The following is a 19,001-nucleotide window of genomic DNA, read 5'->3' on the forward strand; positions in this document are numbered from 1 at the left end:
TCCGTGGCCAGAGGACCTTCATCCAAGGAGAAAACGGAAGGCATCCCCATCATCTGCTCCCTGCAGCTTCCCCAAATTGCTGGCAAGAAGGAAAATTCTTGTAATTCCATTCTGAGCTCCCAAGACTCTGGTTCTTTATTCAAATCCTCCTCACCCATCAGGGCACCAAACCCATCAAGTCAAGTGCAATTTTGTTTTTTCTTTTTCCTTTTTCTTTCTCCTCCTCTTCTTTTCCTTGTTTTTCTTCTTCTTCTTCCTCCTCCTCCTTCTCTTTCTTCTTCCTCTTCTCCTCCTCTTCCTTCTTCACAAACACCCAAATCTCTTTTATTGGGAGGAATGGGGACCCAGAAGTTGGGCATGGGGCCCTCTCACTGCACTGCTTATTCACCAGCTCTGCTTCCAGAGTCCTCCAACTTTATCTCATGATGCAGCTCCGGTGGGCTAGTGCCTTCCCCAGACACCCCCATAGCTCCCAGTTCAGAGCTGCCTCTTGGAAAACAAGGATCAGCCCAAGATCAACTCACCACTCAACTATCTATGCTGACTCTGAATAATGGCAGGCCCACACAGAATGCTGCGCCCAGCCCGCATTTGGGAGAGAGCTCTTCCACAGATGACCGAGATGGATCAGACAGCACAAAACAAGAACTATCAAAGGGGCACAGGAACAGTTCAGAGAGCGGATGCACCACAGACTGTTCGGGAAAGTGGGGAAGGTTGGGAGGACAGTGATATCTGGACCTGACCCTGAAGGCTCGAGGGTATCTGTGCAGATGTGGGGAATGCCAGCAGCACAGCCACAGTGAGAGAGCAGGCTGAGGGCTGTAGAAGTCAGCAAGCACCCCGTGTGGCTGGAGCTTAGCAGAGGGAGAGAGGACGAGTGGGAGCCCATGTTGCATGGTGAGAGCCCTGCTCTGGGCAAATCCCTTTGACCAATTCCTGGGCAAATTCCCAATCAGAAAAGCCAATATCCCAATAAGGAAAGGAAGAAAGATGGAAGCAGATGTTGGGATGCTGTCGTGACAAGCTGTGCCCCTCAGGGACAGGCATTGCCTGTCTATCCATGTGTCAGCACTAGGTATGGTGCCCCGGTTTTAGAGGAGGAAACTGAGCACTCCAAGGGTTGGGTCACTCAAGTCCATATGACTCCAAGTTCCCATGTTCTCTCTGTTTGACCCACCTGGATTGTTCTAATGGCTCCAGAGAAAGACAACTGAGCCTGAACTCCAGGATCCACACAGCAGCTACAGGGGCATGAGCGACAATGAGACCAAAGTGAAGTGCGGAAGGAAGGCACCTGTGCTCTCCCAGGCAGACGGAAGACTGGCACACAGCAAGACAGAGCCTCATGAAGCAAGAGGAGCTTAACACACTATAGAAATCACAGTCACTCCGAAGGGAAACCCTTCAGCTCTGAAGCAGTTTCTCCCCCTTCCTCCCTGCACACTGGCACACACCCATCTGTATTCCATCTCTCTGGATTTATCTAGTCTGGATATTCCATATAAATGGACTCATAGGACATGTGACTTTTTGTGTTTGGTTTCCTTCACTCAGCATAATGTTTTCATTGCAACATATGTCAGCATTTCACTTATTTTGTGATCAAATAATATCTCATTGTGTGGCTAAACCACAATTTCTTTATCCATTCATCCATGGATGGACATTTAGGCTATTTCCACCTTTTGGTTACTCATGTTCACATACTTGCATTAAGTACCTGTCCTTCACTCTTTTGCATGTATACCCAGAAGTAAAATTGTGCGGTCACATGGTACCTCTCTGTTTAGGTCTTTGAGAAACAGCCAGACAGTTTTCCACAGTGGCTGCACCGTTCTACGTTCTACACCATTATACATTCCCTCCAGCAATGTAGGAGGATGCTGATTTCTGCGCATCCTCACCAACACTTATTATTATCCAACTTTTAATTATAGCCATCCTAGAGAGTGCTACAGAGGACTTCACTGGGGTTTTGATTTGCATTTCCAGGGCAAGCCATTTTATGGGATCATCCATCATTCCCTGAGGCTCTCATGTTGCCAGTTTTCTCCCCTAGGCTCATGAAGGGCAGGAGACATCTTACTCTCCCCCACGTGGTCAGCTCAGGGCACCAGGGCTTACGGAGGTACACAGAGGAGTTGGGGCACCACCCCCTAGATCTGCAGTCAGCCCATATGCCTGGGTGTCTGGAGATGATAACCCTGTCACCAGCTACCTCACAGGCCACACCCTCTAGTGATGTCTATGAAGGACACTGAGTGTGCCAGGTCATTCACTCTGTGCACTACCACTTACAATGTCTGCTGCAGTGGATACCATGGGTCCACCACGGGCCTGGGAAAATTCAGCTGAATAAATCTGGAGATCTATTTGGCTTTATTCAACAATTCATAAACTTGGCAGCATCCCATCTAGGAAGTAGAGAGGAACTCCCCTGAGTTGGAGAAAAGGAAAGGTTTTTAAAGGCAGACAGGGAGCAGAAAAAGAAATTATTAGCAAATAATGCATTGGTTCAGGGAAAGTTCCTTCCAAAGGGGAATGGAAGGGCCTGCAGGGTGGATTATCTCATTAGTGCAGAACAGGTAATTCCACATGACTGGCTAAAGGTTACACTTCTGGGGGAAGCTGAAACTTTTAAGTATTAAGTGTTGGTTTGATGGTATGAGGTTTAGCACAACATCTCATTTGGGGCCTGCTGTATTTTTATTTTATTTTATTTATTCATTGGACAGACAGAGATCACAAGCAGAGAGAGGAGGAAGCAGGCTCCCTGCTGAGCAGAGAGCCCGATGTGGGGCTATCCCAGGACCCTGGGATCATGACCTGAGCCAAAGGCAGAGGCTTTAACCCATTGAGCCACCCAGGTGGCCCTGCTGTATCCTTTTAACAGTGAACTACAGGTTGATTTCCAAATGCCTATGGGCTTTCTCCATATTTGGAAGGGAAACATCTTGGCCCCTCCTGCCAGCAGGCCAGAAGTGCCAGGGAAATGACACCTTCCCCAGCAGTCTTCAACTCTCAAGAGTTGGTGTGTGAATACACCAGCTCCCTCCTACCCTGCCCTCTAAGGAAGATCTATCTGAAGCCTGTGTTCTCCTACTGTTCTAGGCTGTGCTGTGCAGCATGGTTAGGCTCCACTGACCATGGTGGGAGCTGGCTGAGTAACCAATTGGAATCACCAATTCCAGTGTGTGGATTTTTCCCCCTGACACCGAACAATTCTCCAACACCAGTTAGTTATCCTATAATTCAACTCCATGCTGACACTATCTACCTGGAGACAGCATCAGATTCCACAGAGGAAGGGCTGAGTCCTGCAAGACTGCCCCCTGCACACACTGCAGGTGTCACTTGCAAGTCCAGGTTGTCACATATTTCTGATCTACTGGCTATAAATCAGAGGTTCCCATGTGCTCCCCTCCTTGGGTTCAATTAATTTGCTAGAATGACTCACAGAGCTTGGAGATACATTTTACTTACTAGATGCTGGTTTGTCATAAAAGGATATAACTCAGGAATAATCACACAGAAGAGAGGCACAGGGCAGGGATGGAGAGGATGCAGAGCTTCCCTGCCCTCTCCAGGCACGCCACTCTCTTCAAATCTCCGTTTTCACCAACTTAGAAGCTTTCTGCACCCCATCCTTTTGGGCTTTTAGGAGGCTTCATTACACAAGCATGATTGATTACATTATTGGTCAGAGGTGATTAAAATTCAATCTTCAGGCCCTCTACCCTCCTAGATGGTTGAGGGGTAGGACTGACAGTTCCAACCCTCTAATCACAAGGTTGGTTCCCCTGGCAACCAGCCCCCATCCTCAGAGATCCAAGGACTTTCCCAAAAAATACCTCATTAACATAACAAAAGGCCTTAATTAACACTTTTATGGCTCTCAACACTTAGGAAATTTTGACTGCTTTAGGAGCTCTGTGCTAGGAACAGAAGACCAAATATATATTTCTTTTTATAAATCACAATACTATATCTACTTTTTCTTAATTTTCCTCTCCCCTACTGGTGTTCCTACACCTCCCAAATCAGTGACTTCCACCTCTTGCAGAAGCAATCCAAACCAAGACATCTGCCCACCAGCCACTTCATATACATTAATTCATGAGCCTACTTAGAGACAGAAGACTAAGACCATCCCTTCAGGGTTAAAAGTGAGTGGAACACTGGCTGGAGCAGACAAATGAAATGTCATCTTTAAGAGAAAGAAGGCTTCCAGCCCCCACTGCTATGCGGTCAGAGAACAGTTTGAAGTATTTGCCAGCTGAGTACTGAAACTCACAAAAAGAGGGGTAAGCATAGGTGATGCTGGTAGGAGAGAGCTCTGCTCATGAACTCAGTATCTGGTCCCCACCAGGGACAATTCTCTTCCTGGAAACACAGGCCCTTCTGCCCGGTCAGCTCCACAGCCCACTGGCTGCAGGGATCATGCAATCACTGCCTCTCCTTGTTCTGACCCACGCTCCTGGGATCACCTACTGGTGCTGCTGGGGCTCCCTCTCACCTGCTCACAGAGAACATGCTTGTCTTGCAAAGGGGCATATGCTAGTGCCTGGAAGCTAGTTCTGGCTGTAGATAACAAACTGATACCTTTCCCAAAAGTACAGTCTTGACTAATTCTCAGAGCTCAGGAGAGAGCCACCCTCCAGACAATGGTGAGTTCCTTGAGGTGGTATTGCCTTATAAGGCCTCTTGGGGCCCCATCTTCAAGGTTCCTTTGGCAGCAGGTGACAAACCTGATTCATACAAATGTCAGTTTAAAGGAAAGGTATTGTCACTTGAGACTTTCTCCTAAAGCCTTGAGACAGAGCCTTAGCAAGACTTGGGGATGATGGTGAGAAAGAGCCCTGGCTCTCTTGCTTTGTAACCAACGGCCATGAACCCTGGTGGCTTAACAGGGCAACAATCATTTATTTTGCTCACAAATCTGCTATTTGGGCTTGGCCAGGAAGCCTCATTTCTGCCCCCATGCCACTCTGGCCCCAGGTAGCCCAACCCAGGACGAGAAGGTCTATTTCTAAGGCCATCCACTCAAAGGACTTCTGGCTGCCAGGGTTCCCCTCCACACAGGCCTGCCCATGTGGCCTGGGCTACTCACAGCACAAGTACCAAGAAAACCTGGCAGAGGCTGTATTTCAGAAGTTACACACTCACAGGAGCCTGCCTGAGTGGAGGGCAGTGTAGCAAGCAAGGTTCCAGACAAGATGTGGGACTAAAATATTTTTGTGGCCATTTTTGGAAAACATAATCTGTCACCATAAGGAAGAAAAACTACCGGGAATCTAAGGATCCACTCTCCACAGCTTGTGAGTGTGTATGAGAGGGGAATGTGTGTGTGTGTAAACTAGCTCATACTGTCCCTCTCTTTCTCTCTGGCAACATAGTTCTCCACATCTCCTTAATTTATTCTCTGCTCAAGGCCATACCTCAGCTCCTAGGCATATGGGCAGTTCTTCCTGCCTTCCCAGAATCTTCCCAAACTCAGGGCCTCAAGTGACCCAGAATTATAGCCCCAGTTCACTCTGGTCCAGCAGCAGTCCATTCGATTCTGCTAAGACAGGGGGAGAAAAACCACACGTTTGTTTTTGGTGACAATACGCTGGGGGTACAACTGCCTAGCCTCTGCTGTAAATTGCCTGGCAACAAGTGAAGCAGCCTCCCATGGTGAACAAATGCTATTAGATCCTGCACCAGAGAGCTATGCTGATGATGGAGAAAAGCTCAATCCTGTTTGTGGACCCAGAGGTCCAAAAGTCTGTCTTCAGAGCTAACAAAGGCTCAGCCTGTGTGACCAGATGTGCCCCAAGTTTAAAAGCCTGCTGTTGGGAGGAACTGTTGGCCAATAAGGAAGTTCTGCCAATGCAAAACATCAAGACTAAAGTCTTCTGGATGCTTCCTTTGTGCTTGGCCTGTGTTAAGCACTTGCCAGGTCTTGTTTCATTTGTTCCTCGTATCAACCCAAGGAAAGGAATATTGTTACTGTTCTGCTTCTACTGATGAGGCAGCTGAGCCTCTGGGAGGTTAACTCGCCTGCCACTATCACGCTGCTAGTGAATGGCTGTTAGAGAGGACTCATCATAACTAGAATGTTGTGGAGCAATGACTTGAACCCCAGCCTGCCTGTTCATTCAAACACCACTGACTGAGACCTTGTTGGGGGTCAGGCACAATTCTAGATGCTGGAGACACAAACCCGGAAAGTTCCTTAGCTCCTACCCTACGGTGGCTGGTGCTGGCTCTGCTCCCTCTCAGGGCTAAAGCCCTGTGCTTTTTACAAGGCTTCGGAGCTTGACTTGTGTTTTCCTAACCTGCTTTTCTACTTTTGAAGCAGCTTTGTGGCACTTAACGTCTTTCAGTCTCCTCATCTATAAAATCAGAAATAACAATACCTCCGCCAAAGTTACAAGAATGAAACAAACAAAAAGACTTACATGGGAAACATGGTGAGACCTGAAGCATCACAGCCTCCAACCTACCACACAGGCAACAAGTCAACCCTCATCCCATTGATGTGATGATTTGGATTTTTGTACATTAAATCCAAATTTCACTGTCCCAGGGTTTATAAAGACATGTCTGTGCGAATACGGTCCCAAAGATGCTATTTCAGCCTCTCTCGTCAGCCCCACCTTATTTTATTATAGTCCAAATTCTTCACCTACTTGATTTAAATGGAGGAGGTGGTTTGCCTACATGAAATTGGCCATCTAGTTTCTAAATGTGTCATGAAATCTGAGAGCAAGATTTCTCTCAGGAATGCAAGCAAAGGTACACCAAAGGGAAGCCAAGACGGTGCAAGTTAAATGCACTACACTCCAAAGATATGGCAACATCTGTAAATTCATCATGCTTAGAGGGCTCCCACTTTTGAAGGAATTACTCAGTCTCTCAGACCAGTGGATGGAGTTGAGGATCTTGTTGAAGAAGCTTTTTTTTTTTTTTTTAACTGTAAACTCTGTTTCCCAAGCCCCACACTAACTGTTTCCATCCTGTTGAGTCTATCGTTTTAAAGAAAAGTTCGGGTTCCAGATTGGCTGAAATGCAGCTAGTTTCAGGACTGGAGAATAAAAGCACAGTACCACCCAGGCCACAGCTGGAGCCTCGGAGCTCCTCAATTCCCAGGACGAGAGAGGAAGCTGCCTTTGTTTCCTTTTCTGGCACACTTCGGTTGCTTCCCAAACTTAGACTCCTCCCACCCTGGACTCCTCTCTCGCTTCCAGTTGAGTTTCTCACTTAACTAAAACGGGTTTTCTTCCACGCGTCCTTTAGGATGCCAACTCCTAAGTCCGGAGGGACTTAAACTATCCAGGAGAGTAACCTGCTAATACTTCATCAGGCAGAGTTAACAAGGGCCCTGCCGGCTTCACCTGCTCGGCCGCCGCGGGACATCCTGGCGCCCCACTTACTACGTCTGTGTGAAAACCTTAGTTGGGTCACTGCTGCTGTTAGTGGTTTCCCGAGGTTGCATCAAGTCGTCTTTTAACTAGAATTTTAACTAGAATTACCCGAATTGCAGGTGAAAGGAGGTCGTAGGGCAAGGATCTAATCCCGCCTCCCACACTTTCCCCATCTTCTCCCGTCAAGCGGGCCTCCACTCAGCTGGGAGAGACTCGCGCGTCTCTAGCTCCGGGGGCGGGACCTAGAAGATTTCATCCAATCAAGAATCGCACCTGACCAGTTGGACCGGTTTCTATGACCGGTTAAGCCAATGAAAACTCGACCGCTGATTTTTTCCTGCGGTCTTCTGGGAAAGTGCCTCTCCCGGAAGCCGCCTCTTCCCTTGAGCCACAACTGGGCGGAGCTAGCCTCCCGGTCTTCCGTCCCGCTGGCTGGCACAGCTGCCCGTCATGGGAGGCGGGCGTGGGTCTGGCGTCTGCGCGGCGCACGGCGGGCTGCGCGCGGGAAGCCGCGGACAGCGCCGACAGTTTCCCGGGCTCAGGGATCTCCGCGACCGGGCGGATCTGGGAGGAAGCGTGGGAGAAGGGCGGCTCTTCCGGTTCCTCCTGAGGCGAGCGGCGGAGGAGCGCGGATCCTAGGCAGGCTTGCCCCGCGACCTTCGGGGTCCAGCCCTCCGTGGAGCTGGAGGTCGCGCGGGGGCGGGCGCCGCCGCCCACGGTAACCAAGAGACAACCCGCGCGAGCCGAGGGCTTCGCCCTGCTAACCAGGGTCGCCCGCGCTGACTTGAGCCGCCCACGTTGGCCGAGGTTGCCGACCCCCGCCTACCGGGGTTACCGCCCCCAATCGCTGACCGTGGACGCCACCTCCGCCCGCGCTGACCCCAGACGTCATCAGCCGCGAAGGTAGGTGTCCCCCACCGTCCCCCGCGCCCGGCAGTCTGAAGACCCCAGGGCCGGCCCAGGGACTCGCGAGACATCTGCCACGTGCACCCCTACGCTCTCCCCCCATTGTCAGGAGTCAGCCGGGTTTTGTCTTTTCCCTCGTGTCGTTGCAGTGCTGCTTCAGGTTTTTGCCCTTGCGACGTGCTTGGCAATAAATCCTCTTGGCGATGAAGAGTCGGGGCCCTGGAGGACTCGACTCAGAGATGGCCAGGGAGGGCTGGCTTTGTTTTTTGCGTGGATGAAAAGCGACTCACCGCCAGAAATGAGGCCTGTTGCATCTTCTCTGGTCCAGCTCCAGAGAACCTGATGGTGTGGGCTTCCGAGAGAAGGCGGCATGTTCACAGCCTCATGCTTATCTCACTTTTCATGATTCTTTCCCCTGATTAAGTAGAGAAGGGCAAGCTTTCAGCCTGGTAGGTAGCAGAACCACAAGACAAGGAGGTGTTTATCCTACTGGTATGGGGCCAGGACAGGTTGCTAAGGTGTGTTTGGAAAGTCGCTTTGGCAGAACTGAGCAGGGGTGGCGGGGGGGGCGTTTCTGAGAATGACTTGAGATGGTGGAGGGACTGGGGTACCTGAGGGTGAGGAGTAATGTGGGTGGTCAGGAATTCCAGCAAGAGAGAAATTGAGGCTGCTGAAAGGACAACTTCAGACTAGCAGTCCTGGAATGGTGCCCTTAGAGACTTGATTTCTTAAGTGCAGGTAAAGGACAAGTGAAGGCTGAAGATAAGCAGGTAAAGGATAGTTAAGCAAAAGGACAACATAGTTCTGACATTTTCAAAGGCTAGGTGCCTTCTCATAAAGATACATCAGGACTGTGCCAGGACCTTGATCCAACCGCTAAGTTTCTCCCTTCTTGTTTGTAAAATTGTTTTATCATTTTGTGGTGACCATTAATGAAGTGTGATGTATGCAAAGTAAGCAGCAGATACCCAGTTCAGAATCTGTGTCTGCTGAGGCTTCACTTTCCAAGGAGGGAGTGCAGAGATGTCTGTCTGTGCCTGGTCCTGTCACTGCTTACTTCTAGGACCAAGCTCCTTACCTGCTCTTTATGGTTCTTTACTAGAGGCAGTGGCCTCCACCTTGCTCAGCCCTTAGAGTACTTGACTCTTTCCCAACTCTATGTGAGATCTTTTATCTGTTTCATGACATGATATTAAAAAAAGGTTAATGTCTTAGAAATAAAAAAGTTTAAGTTTGTATATTTAAACATATCCATTATTTTAGTAATGTTCTCTCATGAACTTTTTTCTTTCAGTGAAATATTTTTAAAATTTTTTTTAAAGATTTATTTATTACAGGGCACGAGCAGGGGGGAGGGGTAGAGGGAGAAGCAGACTCCCCGCTGAGCAGGGAGCCCATTGAAGGTCTGGACCAAAGCGACCCAAGCTGAAGGCAGATGCTTAGCCAATTGAGCCACCCAGGTGCCCCACTTTTAGTGAAATATTTTAATGACGCAGAAGAGAGCAGAGAACTGTAACAGTTGTACCATACTCTGAGACAAACAAATATATTTTTTTTTTTATGATTTTGGACTTCCTTTTTTTTTTTTAATGGAAGGTGACATTTCAGCTATAGTTGAGATTCTTTTTTTGATGCCACCACCCCAACCTTCTATCCCATAGAACTTGTTTCTTTTCTTTTCTTTTTTTTTTTTTAAGATTTGTATTTATTTGTTGGGGGTGGAGGGGACAGAGGGAGAGGGAGAAGCCAATTCTGCGCTGAGCTCAGAGCTAGGTGGGAGCCTGGATCCCACAACCCTGAGATCATGACCTGAGCTGAAATAAAAGTTGGATGCTTAATAGACTGAGCCACCCAGGCACCCCAGAACTTGCCTTTCCATTTTTAACTTGTCTTTCATTTTGGCTCACAGGATTTGCCTTATAGGTATTTGTGCTCACAGAAGCTAGGTGCCCTCCCTTCTTATTCCCAGTCAGCTGCCAGGTTTGCTTGTCATGAGGTTTGTGACCCCTATTTTGGTACTGTCCTAGTGACATTTGCTTTCTTATCCTCTTAAGAAATCTGCCTTCTCTTTGCTCTCCTAGTATCTGTTGGGTGAGCTCATGATAGGTTTTCTCAGACTCGCCACCAGCTGAGGATCATAAGCCATCTGATTGGTCTTTATTGGGCCACTGTTGCCTTTGTTGTCTGTTTCTTTACTTCTCTAGGGGCAGTCACACCTGATCCATGCTTCCAGGAAAAAGTGACCTTCCATAGTGAAATGTACTGTGTTTTACAAAATGAGATTTTTAAATTTATAGTAACAGCTACCATATTTTTGAACATGTAGGTATCTGGCTTTTTTTTTTTTTATTTTTTATTTTTTAAAGATTTTATTTATTTATTTGACAGAGAGAGATCACAAGTAGGCAGAGAGGCAGGCAGAGAGAGAGAGAGGAGGAAGCAGGCTCCCTGCTGAGCAGAGAGCCCCATGCGGGACTCGATCCCAGGACCCCGAGATCATGACCTGAGCCGAAGGCAGCGGCTTAACCCACTGAGCCACCCAGGTGCCCCGGTATCAGGCTTTTTAATTAAGCACTTGGTGGACACTGTCTTGTTTAAGTCTCATATTACAACTGTGTCATGAATGGTGATATTTCCATTTTAAAATGAGCAAACTGAGGCTTAGTAAGATTAGGTGTCAACAAAATTTGAGCCTAGAGTCATCTCCCTACAGTATGTAATTGTTTTGCTACCAGTAGAAAAGGAGAATTATTCCACTGTTGGGGCAGAACAAACTAGGGCATTCACATGGGTTCTCTTCAACCTTCCTGCTTCGCAGCCTCCACTCCCTCAGGCGCAGGAGCACCTGGGCCTCCTTCATCAGGGGCAGAGATGGCATCAGTGGACTTCAAGACCTACGTGGATCAGGCCTGCAGAGCTGCTGAGGAGTTTGTGAATGTGTACTACACCACCATGGACAAACGACGGCGTCTGCTCTCCCGCCTGTACATGGGCACGGCCACCCTGGTGTGGAACGGAAACGCTGTTTCAGGACAAGAGTCCTTGAGTGAGTTTTTTGAAATGTTACCTTCCAGTGAGTTCCAAATCAATGTGGTAGACTGCCAGCCTGTCCATGATGAAGCCACCCCGAGCCAGACCACAGTCCTTGTTGTGATCTGTGGAACAGTGAAGTTTGAAGGCAACAAACAACGGGACTTTAACCAAAACTTCATTCTGACTGCCCAGGCCTCACCCAGCAACACAGTGTGGAAGATAGCAAGTGACTGCTTCCGGTTCCAAGACTGGGCCAGCTAGTGGGGCCAGGAAAGGCCTCTGTTGTAGCCCACCTCTGTAGGGAAATGCACATCTCAAAACGTGGGGATACAATTTCCTTTCTCCTATTCCAGGCCACACTGCCCTGGCTTAACTCTGCAATTGCTGGAGTCCTGTGGGCCCTTTCTGAGTGTATTCTTGTTTGTCATAGATGCCTTTTCAAAGTAGTCAACTTTTCTATTTTTCTACTTGTCGAGTAGAGACCCTGGTTCTGGAAATTCTGACAAATAAAATAGTACAAATGTTGCTTCTTTTCCCTTCCTTGATGTGTTTGTCCAAGTTTTGAGGGAGGCAGAGTCAAAGGAGGGCTAAAGGCAGAAGCTTAATAGAAAGCACCTGAAATGAAATTCTTTAGGAAAATACTAAAAAGTTAGTTAATAACTGCTTATAAATGAAGCAGCTGTATTAACTACTTTTGTAAAGAAGAGGTGAGGAACTGCTTTTAAGAGGAAGCTGATTTTATGGACCCCGAAGATCAACTCTAATTCTGTTTTTCCACTGTAAAAAAAGAACAGAACTAGAAGGTTCTATCATCCTTTGACCAATAAATGAGATCTCATGGCCACGTGGCTTCCCCAGTTACATTTTCTTTAATAAGAGTGCTAGGTTTGAGATAGGTTTATGGGCTAGGATATTGGAATGGGAACTTCTGAGTTGAAGAATACTGATGTGTAATGGAGGCACAGATGGCAGTTTGCTCCTCATGCCCTTCTCCTTATCTAATTTCTGAAGCCCAATGGTGAACGAAACAAAGTACCCACCAAAAAGAGGGTTTGTTATAATGACTTAAGTTCTGGCCAGTGATGGAGAATTGTGGGAATTTTCTTGTTTGTAAACCCTTCAGTCCTCTGCCTGCTTCCTAGAGAGCAGTTACGATGGCCTGACCACTGGCTCTGGCTCATTTTGGGCTGTGGAGGCAACTGTACCTAGAGGTAGGGTTGTGTTAAGTTGGAAGGAGCCTGGATCCTTGATAACTATGTGGAAACATTCAAATGGACCTAGTTCACCTACCTTTAGATTTCTTTTTAAATGAGAGAGATTTTATCTGTAAGACATTATTGGTTTGGGGCATGTCTCACCTGCCATAGCAAAACCTAATCCCAAGTGAGGAAAAAGATTTGCAACAGGGGCAGACAGTGAGTGTGTTGTAGGGGAATGGTTCTGTATAGTGTCCTGGAGTACCAGACTAGTCCCAGGTACCCTCAGGAATTCAGTTCACAGTCTAATTGGGAGGCAAGACATTAAAATGGTAAATAAATTGTTTCAAAGCCACATATGAATAGCAGTCCAATCACTCCTATAGAGATACATGCCTAGCAAGCAGAGACAAGCAGTTCAGCTGAGATGCTGGTGAAATACTTGCAAGATTGGAAGTGAGGTCCCAAATCACTATGTGGAATTGTCAGACCCCGGAGCTTTGTCCCATAGGGAGGCCAGTGGAGTGGGCTGGGAAGATTAGTGCAGAGACAGATGTGGAGATGCTGGCCTTCAGATCTGAAAACCCTCATCCTTAAGGGGTGAAGTAGGATGCCATCTATCATCTTGGCCTTGGATAGAGGGTGCGAGTCCCATCAGGCCATCAGAGAGCTTGACATGAAATCTCAAGTCTGAATCACATTGGCCTGAAAAGCTTCAAGACAGCAGCTGTGGGTATTCCCATGGGACAACAGGTTTGGGAAATTAAAAGTCTAGACGGCATTCTGAAGAGCACCAGGGCACCTCTGGTGGCCACCCAATCTCCCCTCCAGGAACAACGGAGAGTGGGTTCAGTTGGGAAAGCATTCAGATGAAAGACCACCCCTCCCTAGACTACACAGTTAGTGTGCTCTGAGACCCGATGAGGACAGTGAGGTGTATGAAGAAGGGTTATGAGATACTTCAGGGAAGTTTTCTTGAAAGACTGGGGCAGCCAATCTTTGTTTTCCTTCCACCCAATCTTCCTCTACCCTGTCATTTGGAAAGCAGGTATGACAGTTGATGTACTAGAAGCTCTGTTGGGCCATGAGGCTTATTTGGCCATATGCAAGTGGTGGAGGAATGGGAAGCAGGTCTTGGGCTCCCTGTCAACCTCATGGAGTACCTCACCAGTCTTGGATGACCTCCCTTGGCTCTCAGGGGCAACAAGAAATGCACTTTAATCTTCTTGAAGCCACTGTTGTTTGACTTAGACATGTAGTCAAATGTACTCATCAGTAACAAACTGGAGAAAAGTACGTACAACAAAGGACAGACATAGTATTTCTTTACTATATAAAGAACTCTCAAGTCAGTAAGAGAAAAAATCAATAAAAAAAAACAAAACAGTAGCACAAGGAAAAGACAGGCAAAATATATATATGGAAGGGTGATGGGAGGGAGGGAGGAAGGAAGATGCATAAACTAACAGTTTCCACCGCCCCTCCCTGTTTAGCAACCACTTCAGTGATGGCAGGAGTTAACCCATCTCCCATCTAGTCAGACAGGCAACAGCCAGAAAACCCCAGACCCCATTGCTAGCCAACATGGACCATCAGGGTGCGAGTGTTGATTTCTTCATAAGATGGGAGAGTGAGGGTGAAGAGAGTGAGGGGGAGTGGAGTTAAGCATTTTGGGAAGAGAGGAAGTTATCCCCCCACCGCAGCTACAAGGGCCCTCAACAGGGAAGTGTGGTAGGGTGCCATTTCCCTTGCCTCTAGCTCAGGGAGAAAGGACTTCCAACAAGGTCTGGCTAGCTTGACATGGATAGTCAGGGGTCTGTGAGATCCTACTGGACACAGCCTGAAGCTACTAGAGGCCGGTGCTGTGGCATCCACCTGGGATGGCTGGGTTAGGTAGGCCATTGCTGCCATGTTGGGAAGGGTCTTAACTTCCCTCTGACATGGAACAAAATAGTCTGAACCCTGGGGTTCAGTACTGAGGGGACAGTGTAGGGGAAGGGGCAGCAGTTACTGCACTGGGGTGAGCCTGTACACAGGAGCAAGCCTGGGTCAGTTTTCCAGGCCGAGACAAGGGCCTGAGCAGGGAGCGCAGGCTGGGCGGCATTTGGGAAGAGCTGACAGGAATGTGGAGGTGGCCATGCTAGGGAGGCATGAGCCCCCAGAACAAGAAGTCTGTTTTCCAAGGCCAGAACACCTCAGTGATGTGGGGGGCCTCAGAAAAGCCATTCAAGTACCCTCAGGAAAAAATCACAAGTTCTGAGAGCACAAACTCCTCTTACCAGAACATTCACCTCCAAAGGCTCATGCTTGAGAAACCCAGGAGTGACAGAGGTGGGCGCAAGCGGCCAGAGGGGAAGCTCTGCCTCCTTCACGATGGTGGCTGACCCAGCTGAGGGAAGGGACAAGGCACAGAGCCTTCTACTCACACTTGAGGCTTTGGGGAGGGAGGTGGAATTGAGGTGAATGCAGGACTGTTTCATCTAAGAGTGAGAATACAGTGTCATCAGGGTAATGGCGAAGGTGTCCCCACCAAAGAGACCATGTATGGCAGCATGAACTGTGCTCTGGCCCCATCCCACAAATAGCCCCCTCAGACATTATTTGCTCTGTGGGTCTTAGCCAGATAGACTGATCACCCAATTTGCCCAGGACAGGGTTCCTGGAGGTGGGCTTTCAGTGCTAAGATAAATAAAGTCCTAGAAATACTAGGACTAATTGGTTATCCTGCTCTTAGCCCAATTTATGCTGCAGACCAGTAAACTCTAAATCGCCCTGTGATCTCTGGAAACAGGGAAGAAGGGGAGTGGTGGGAGCTGTGGCCACCAGTGCTGAGAATAGGGGGTTATCAGGCTTTGCAACAGAGCCCTCATGGGCAGGCATGTCCCACCAGCCACCTGGGACTCCTGAGCACCTGAAATGTGACTCATAAGACTGAGGAACTGGGTTTTTATTTTATTTTAATTAATTTAAATCTGAATAGCTACATGTGGTTGGTTCCATCTGTATTGGGTGGTACAGTGGAAGCAGAATTGCTGGTCTAGAGACATTCCCAGGTAGCTGGGAAATCCTGAAATGAGGAAAGAATGTCACCACCACTGGGGCCTAAGTGTTCAGAGGGTACAGGGTGCTCCTTAACTGGAATATGTCTCAGAACCAGAGAGGGTTCCATGGTCCTTGTTGGGCACAGGACAGGAAATACAGAAACCCCACTTCATCTAATGAGAGAATTTCTCCTGCCCATCAAGGTTCCATGGAGGCAAGGCAGAAGAGACCTCAGCAACCTGCCTGTGCTCTGCTGCTGTCCTTCTTTAGTTGTCACCTCCCAGCTGGGAGAGGGATATGAGTTAGGTGATTAGTTGGCTTCTTTTCACTGACTGGCACAAAATGATTAAGGCAGTCCAGTTCCAGAATATTCTTTCTCTTGACAGGGTCAGGTGGGAGTGGAAAGGCTAGAGTATGTGCCTGACTCTTCTGCTCTAGCCTGAGGATGAGCTATTTCCCTAAGGAATGCTGTACATATGTGTGAACTGCTGTGCATGTGGGGACAAGCTGCCATGGATGAACCTTCCCCCAACACTCTTCCAACCACCCCCCACCGCCAATCCCAGCTGCACTAACTTGGCAACATTGCCATTGAATTTTTATATTTCAGGATTTCATAACTAGGTCCTTTTATAGGACAAGGGAAAAGATAGCTTACAGAAAACTGCCAATTACTCAGCAGATAGACTGCTCATATTCAAGGTGTAAACCTCAGTAGAAAACAGGGCTTCAGCAGCCTTGTGCACAACCACAAGGGAAGTGAGGCCTGCCTCCACACTACAGGTCATGTGGAGGGCGCCCCCCTGTGGAGGGCGAGCCCCTTTCCACCCCTGACAGCTCCCTGAAACCTATCTGTGGGTGGTGACCAGGTGAGTGGTTTCAAAACAAAGGTGGACAGCCCTCAAACTTCACTGTCCCATAGATCACAATGAAGACACTCATCTGGCCATCTGTTTCTGGGGGCTTCATGGGCTGGCAGTGGACTGTGCTGACGTGGAATGACCAGGAAGGGCCAGAGCTGAAAAAGTCACCCTGAGACTTCTGTCTAGAGATAGGCTATCCATCCCATATCAGCATGGCATCGTCCATGTATGGCCAGCTGGTCTCTCTTCATCCATGCTGGTATAGTAAACATCAGCACTTGGTGGTAGTCGAGCACACCAGCTCATGACATTTCTTTCCTTTTTTTTTTTTGCTCACGACATTTCTTGAAATACAATGAAGAGGCCATAACCTTAGGCAGCCACAGAAGTACTCCCATTTTGGGACATCAGGAGCCGCAACGCTAGGAAGCAGCCTGAGTCTTCAAAGACTGATCCCTATTTCTACATGCACTCTAGAGTACTTCAAGAGCAGCGGTTCTCTGGACCATCAGCTGAGCCCTTGGACTGGGGCTAGGGACCTCCGGCAGGGCCCAGGTGTCCAGCTATGTCATTCCTGCACCCTTCCTCTGGTTCTGGGTCTTTGCGCTGGCTGTTTCTCCTGCCCGGAGATCTTTCCCAGGAGTCCCCAGGTTGCACGTGCACCCCCTTGAGTTTTTGTTCACCTTCCTTTGTCCTATTCTGAGCCATAAGCCTCAGACTGCCCTGCCCCAGACTCTGTGACTCTGCAGGCATCGCATTTCAACCTTTATATAATTAATGTTCTTACTTGTCAGTGCCCTGTTTGCCCAGGCCAGACGTTAACTTCACTGACCAAGGACTTGTCAAGTGTTTTGTTCACGTGGCAGGCCCGCGATACTTAAGTGGGACTTGTGGGCATGGGAATCCTGCCTGAGAGATGCCAGGGTGCTCCGGGGTCATGCCCACCTCACTCTTAGAGCCCAAGTCTGAGCACAGAGTTGACGGCCCCAGGGAAGCCCACTCCATCATTCCTCCAACCCCGCCAGCAGTGATGCGGGGGTGCCACCTGGACTTGAAAGGTGCTGGGCCACATAGCGTGGGGTGTGGCCTGGACCACCCTCAGGGAAGCTCTCCTCCTCTTAGAACCAGGGATTCCCTCCACCCCTGCCAGAGGAAAGAACAGGCCAGCAGAAGATCCAGGCTTAAAAAGCCATGTCTTAAAAGCCCATGGTAGACATTTAAAATTTTGTGGGTGGTAATTCCCATGGGAGGTCTGCCTCAGAGTGACAAGTAGGATCAATGAGTCCACTCGTGATTAGCATTCTGTCCCCAAAATCCAGCTTGCAGGACCATAAGACCCTTAAGAGTCTCCTGGCAAGCAGTTCCTTCAGGAGCAGAAATCTCTCCCAATCACCAGGGTAGGGGGCAAGAACAACCAGAGAGGGGTCTTTGGGGGTCCTGCAGAATGCCAGAGAACTGCATAGATGTGTTCAGGTTGTCATCTCTAACTTGTCCCCATTATTTCTGAAATTAAGGATGACCAGGCGAAGTATTTTTACCCCCACTATTAAGGGTAAACAGTGTTTTCATCACTTTTTCAACAAAGTAGCAGAGCAATATTTTAAAACATCCTGTGTCTTTACTAAAAGTAAAATATAAGTTTATAAAGACTTATTAAGATTCTAACACAGGTCAAAATAACTGTGAATTTGGCTAAGATGGTGTCTGTGCATTGTGCTAGTTTTTGGAAATAGGTATGTCCCCAAAGTGAGACCTCATTGTGCTAGCAGTTTATTGACTGAAGTCAGGGTTCAGTATGTAAATACAATAGGAAAAGACTGCACAGATTTCTGTAGGGTTCTGTGTGAGTTACTTATGGTTTCAATAATGCTGCGTAACAGATAATCCCCAGACCTCAGTAGCACACAGCAGAAGCTTTTACTTCGTTCAGGTGACACAAGGCTGAGGCATAACTGATCTTATTGGAGTTTGCAAGTTATGGTTGGTGGGTGTGCAGGGGTGCTCTTCTAGCCTGGGCTGAGCTGATTCACCTTAGCTGGCAAATCTCTGATCCATATGCCCCCATCTTCCTGCTGGGATCAGTGGGCTTTCCCAGGGGTGGTCTCATGGTGATGGCAGAGGTGCAAGAGTTCAAGTAGGAATAGGCTTAGCCCTTTGATGCCAAGGCTTGTAACTGGCACACTGTGACTTCTGCATATTCCATTGGCTCAATCAAGTCATATGGCTGAGTTCAAGGTCAACAGATTTGGAAATAGATGCCACCTCTTAGGGAAAAAGCAGAAACACATGGGAAAGAGGGTGGTCATATGTGGGGTGAGGATGAGACCAATGATCGGTACAGCTAGGCCCAATCCTGGAGCATGGGGGCTTGGGGGCAGAATGGGAAGGGCTTCCTTTAGGAGTCTGACCCTGCCGCTAAGACTTGACAGGGGAAAAGGATAGGGAATCCTAAATTCTCCCACTAATCACTTAAAGTTATATTGATTCTCTCAGACTAGGAAGGGCAGTCTGGTAGGAGCTGCTTTCAGAGCAGGTAGCTTTGGTGTCTT

General features: G+C 48.3%; 2 protein-coding genes across 5 annotated transcripts in view; both read left to right on the top strand.

Moving 5' to 3' along the window:
- Positions 1 to 8,246: 8,246 nt before the first annotated feature.
- On the top strand, positions 8,247 to 11,876 carry NXT1 (nuclear transport factor 2 like export factor 1). The gene is made up of 2 exons (XM_044263568.1): positions 8,247 to 8,315; positions 11,137 to 11,876. Exon 2 carries the CDS (start codon positions 11,190 to 11,192, stop codon positions 11,610 to 11,612), a length of 423 nt encoding a protein of 140 aa, XP_044119503.1. The 5' UTR covers positions 8,247 to 8,315; positions 11,137 to 11,189; the 3' UTR covers positions 11,613 to 11,876.
- GZF1 (GDNF inducible zinc finger protein 1) overlaps positions 8,252 to 19,001 on the top strand; it is a 37,860-nt gene continuing 27,110 nt past the window's right edge. For 3 of the 4 annotated variants that reach the window (XM_044263559.1, XM_044263563.1, XM_044263560.1), the window contains exon 1: positions 8,252 to 8,315. The gene's annotated coding sequence lies outside the window, so the exon portion shown is untranslated. The remainder of the gene's footprint in view (positions 8,316 to 19,001) is intronic. The other variant, XM_044263561.1, reaches the window with a different exon arrangement.

Source organism: Neovison vison, chromosome 8, assembly GCF_020171115.1.
Source record: "Neovison vison isolate M4711 chromosome 8, ASM_NN_V1, whole genome shotgun sequence".
NCBI classification, from domain to species: domain Eukaryota; kingdom Metazoa; phylum Chordata; class Mammalia; order Carnivora; family Mustelidae; genus Neogale; species Neogale vison.